Genomic DNA, 4,109 nt, shown 5'->3' on the forward strand with positions numbered 1-4,109 from the left:
TACCAACCACACTACAGCCAAACAGCCAATCAGCTCTTTATCATGTCTGCAGAAACATGTTCCATTCCCTTCAGAACACAGAGCACCTGGTCATGGACTTAATCATGGAGCAAGACTGCCATCTTGTGGTTAGTTGTGTATACCTTGGTACATTTGAGACAAACGGAAGCAGACTACTTCAGCACAAATCCCCAAACCCATATAGGGCAGTAGGGGCAAAGATGGATACACCGTGAGGGCAACAAGCAGTAAGGACCAAGATGGAAGATGTGTAGTCCACAGTAGACAGCGCTACCACTAGACCACCAGACACATTCACACCTATTTCATAACTTGCCATTGGCCTGTTGACCTACCTGTCATCAACAACACCCAACCACCCAGTGACCCCCATCCCCTAACCCTTCCACCCCGTGACCCCCATCACCTAACCCTACCACCCCCTAATCCTACCACCCCAGGACACCCACTCCCCATCACCTCGTAACCAACGCACCCATCACACTGGCCATATTATACTTTTGTTGTTTTCGAGGCCAACTATTTGAGCAGCCCACTGGTTCCTACCTGTCATCCTGTATCCGCTCGCTGCCAGCTGTCCAGCCATGTATTCCCCGTCTGAGTTGTTGTGAGAGCAGCCCCATGTCCTCATCCAGATCTTCTGCATGCCAGGGATTACGCTACAGAGAAGAGGATGTATCAACTACAACTACATACAATGAATGCTGGGCCCTTTTACACTATGGGAAGGGACTGTTGGCTTTCAGTACCCTTTTAAATGGATGCTATATAACAAAGAACATGTAGATTAGCAAGAAACACAATCTGAAGGGGGAGAGGAAGAGTAGTAGTCTCGAAGCTGCTAAGGAAATTAAGTAATTGGGGGGCGACGGAGCTCGACCGCTTGCATTCTATAATGAACCACTAAACGGCAGTGTTACTCTACAATTAAATTGAAGTTGCCAAGAAGTACTGATTTGGTCCCTGGCTAGTGGCAACAGTAGAGCCATCGTCAATACGGCATGGTCATCTCGCTGACGCACGAGGTCAATCTCAAAATTCTCTCTTTGTTTCTTTAGGTCCTCTGTTCACACCTCCTGATTGGAGGTGGTAAGAGGGGAGGAAAGTGTTAAGGAGGAGAGAGGTTGTGAGGAATGGAGGGAAAGACTATTGAGAAAGAGTCATAACATAGAGATAAGGCCGTAGCAGCACAGAGGTGTGAAGGAGTCATCCTCCAAGTTTGTCTAAGCTTTAAAATGACTGGGACTGAACCCCGGGTTTCCTGCACATCACAATACTTAAGATAGCCCCCTGAACTAAAGCCCCTAGACATTAGTTCAGGAAGACAAGTCTTCAGCTCTCAGGCAAGGTTCACTCTTTAATCAAACAAGTGTGCATTGCACACTGCATTGATTTAACCCATACCTGTCTGCTTGCAGCACCTCTGTAGTCTGCTGGGTGTTTCTCTTCCTGGCTCTGGGGATGATGCTCTTCCTGGCATACTGCCTCTCCTGTGGAGTCGGGTCGTCAGCTGACACCATGTCCTCAATGTCATCAATCAGGGAGTCACAAGCAGAAGGCATAATGACGATCTGGTAGAAAAACACACACACATAAGAGTTAGACCAAATGTATTTAGAAATGTGTCAAGTCCACAATGATACATTAACTTGACCATACAAAATACAGAGTTAAAAAGCCACATTGTGGACCTCTCAGAGTAGTGTAGTCAATGATAATCCAACATAATACAGTATGTCTCATAGCTAGCTATGTCCCATGTCAATCCACAGATGAACTAGTCACACGTTGTTCTTTGGCGCGAACAACCCACTCCAGTTAACTTCATTAGAAAAGACTCAGCAGGGACATTTCTAGTTATATCTTCAAAACTTTAATATTAATTGTACAGATAATAAATAGTATTATTTACAAAAGTGGTGTCAAAATAGTATGTCAAATAACTGCGACAGAAGCGTGGTCTTGCTAACAGTTAGCCAATGTTAGCTTTTACATAGATGCATTCTCAGGGAATATTCAATAACTGCTCCATAACTGGGCTATGTAGTTAAATTTATGCATAATAATAACACCATCGATACGGCACAGAGTCTGTTTTCTACCTATCTTGTCTCTTTAAAAAAACGTGCCTTTCTGCCAGCTAACATTTGCGAACAGTAACAGAGCACAACGACCCACGTGTTTCTGTTGTGGAATGGCACGTGCATTCAACTTCGTATTACACGTCCTCACCTGTGTTATGTCCTGTTATTACTTCAGTCGTTAACACGGAGCTAATAAATGTTGACTCTCAAATGGAAGACAAACTCAAAGCTGCTAGCTGGAAGGTTGTTGTTATGATCAGCACTGATACAAAGACTGTCTATTATATTGACAAGAGAGTCGATTAAGCGCTCTAACAATGGAAATACATGTCCGCGAAGATGGAAGGCAGGCAGGAAGAGGCTAGATCAGGTGGGACCATTCTAGCCAATCAGGGGGCAGATACCCGTGTTAACAGGCCACAGAGACAGCTAGAGAACTCATCTTTGTATCTGTGCGAATTGGGGCTGTCTCCATTTTAAAGTAGTCAATTTCTTTCATTGGCCGATTGCACCCAGCAATCTACTTTAAAACATTGGAAGCCCTCAATGGCAATGTCCATGTTAAAATAGGTTATATCCATCTATCTTGAAGACAGACAACTCAAATAGTAGTTTTTTTTTTTTTTTTTAATATTAGTTTTTTCTAAGTTTCGAAATTGCCACGTGCGTCCACTTATAAACCCGTGTATTAGTAACAACCTACCCATTACAACACTTATGTTCGATCAAATAAGCCTCACGTAGCAAATTATCAATTACATGTTTCGTAGACCAAATTCGACATTCACGGACCTCCATAGAAAAACTCCTCACTTCGTGGGCTTATTTTTCGTGGGACGATTTTTGGGTGGAGTAAAGCCTCTCGCTTTGCCTCTTTCTCTCTGTCTGGCATACTTGCTGGGCGCATTTTGATGACCACGTGGAACGATGGAAGGGAGTTAGGGACAAATGTCTTGCCTCGTAACAAGCGAAATCCGTTGTCAGTCACCTGAAATGACCCTAATCGCGGTTTATTTTTTGTACCCTTTCTGCACTCACTGAAGGGGGGGGGGGGGGGGGGGGGGGGGTTCCCACCCAAAATGTCATGTTGCCCACCCAAATGATGCTAGAATCTAGCCTAAACTGATTTTTGTTTTACTAGCAAGTCAGTTAAGAACAAATTCTTATTTACAATGACGGAATTGCAGGATATTAGCTCAGAAACAGCCAAAATGTCTGCCCACCCAGAAATATAGTTCTAGAACCAATAATTAAATCAATTTCCATAGTGAAGTTACAATTGCCATATTTATATTGCTTTTATTCAAGTTTTGGTGAATTTCAAACATCCAGAATACAAAACATATCCTCAATGGCACCAACCCAACAGGTGGTCCTGTTCAGATGCATTATATATTTATATTTATATACACACAATTTATATCAAAGCTTTCAAATCAAACATACATGTTTTAAAAAGCCATGTTACAATAAAACTGAAATCTGTATTTTCAAAATATTCACATAACATACTCTTTCATGCATTCATATAAAATAAAAATGAAAAAAAACTTTGAATAAGCCGTGTGTAATCTATGGTTTACATCTCAAATGACATCCTATTTCTTATATAGTGTACTAGGGCTCGGGTCAAAAGTGCCACTCACTACATAAGAAATACAGTGCCCTTGGGGACGTATCCTATTTGTGTTATAATAAGCATCATCCACACACACGGAAAGACAGGCTTTCCTAATCACTTCAAATTGTTGAACCTTGGGAGAGGAATTTGTGACCAGATTCTGGTCAACGAGAGATAAAATGGTTAGCCTGGGTTAAACCCGACTGAATGCTGTGTGGTGAATGTAACGCAGCTTTCAATCTGGTTCAACCAGGCTATAAAAATTGAAAGGGAATTCCTTTTTCTATAAATTCTTATATAGACTGAAAATGTAATTAGTATAAGAAAAAATAATAATTCAAGTTGAGTTTATAAATACATATTCACATTGATATAAATATGAA

At 41.7% G+C, this 4,109-nt stretch overlaps 1 protein-coding gene across 1 annotated transcript; it reads right to left on the reverse strand.

Annotated features, from left to right (window-relative positions):
* Positions 1-466: 466 nt before the first annotated feature.
* On the reverse strand, positions 467-2,438 carry LOC129847066 (threonylcarbamoyladenosine tRNA methylthiotransferase-like). Its single transcript, XM_055914843.1, has 3 exons — positions 2,254-2,438; positions 1,426-1,592; positions 467-680 (listed from the first exon to the last, which is right to left on the reverse strand). The coding sequence occupies exons 2-3, from the start codon at positions 1,581-1,583 to the stop codon at positions 500-502; spliced, it is 339 nt and encodes a 112-aa protein (XP_055770818.1). The 5' UTR covers positions 1,584-1,592; positions 2,254-2,438; the 3' UTR covers positions 467-499.
* Between the last annotated feature and the right edge of the window lie 1,671 nt (positions 2,439-4,109).

Source organism: Salvelinus fontinalis, unplaced genomic scaffold, assembly GCF_029448725.1.
Source record: "Salvelinus fontinalis isolate EN_2023a unplaced genomic scaffold, ASM2944872v1 scaffold_0693, whole genome shotgun sequence".
Classification (NCBI taxonomy): Eukaryota; Metazoa; Chordata; class Actinopteri; order Salmoniformes; family Salmonidae; genus Salvelinus; species Salvelinus fontinalis.

Excerpts from the sequence above, each read along its gene's own strand:
- LOC129847066 (XM_055914843.1), bottom strand. The coding sequence starts at position 1,583 with ATGCCTTCTGCTTGTGACTCCCTGATTGATGACATTGAGGACATGGTG. Across the intron at positions 681-1,425 it reads GAGGTGCTGCAAGCAGACAG|CGTAATCCCTGGCATGCAGA; the intron begins GTATGGGTTAAA and ends TCTTCTCTGTAG.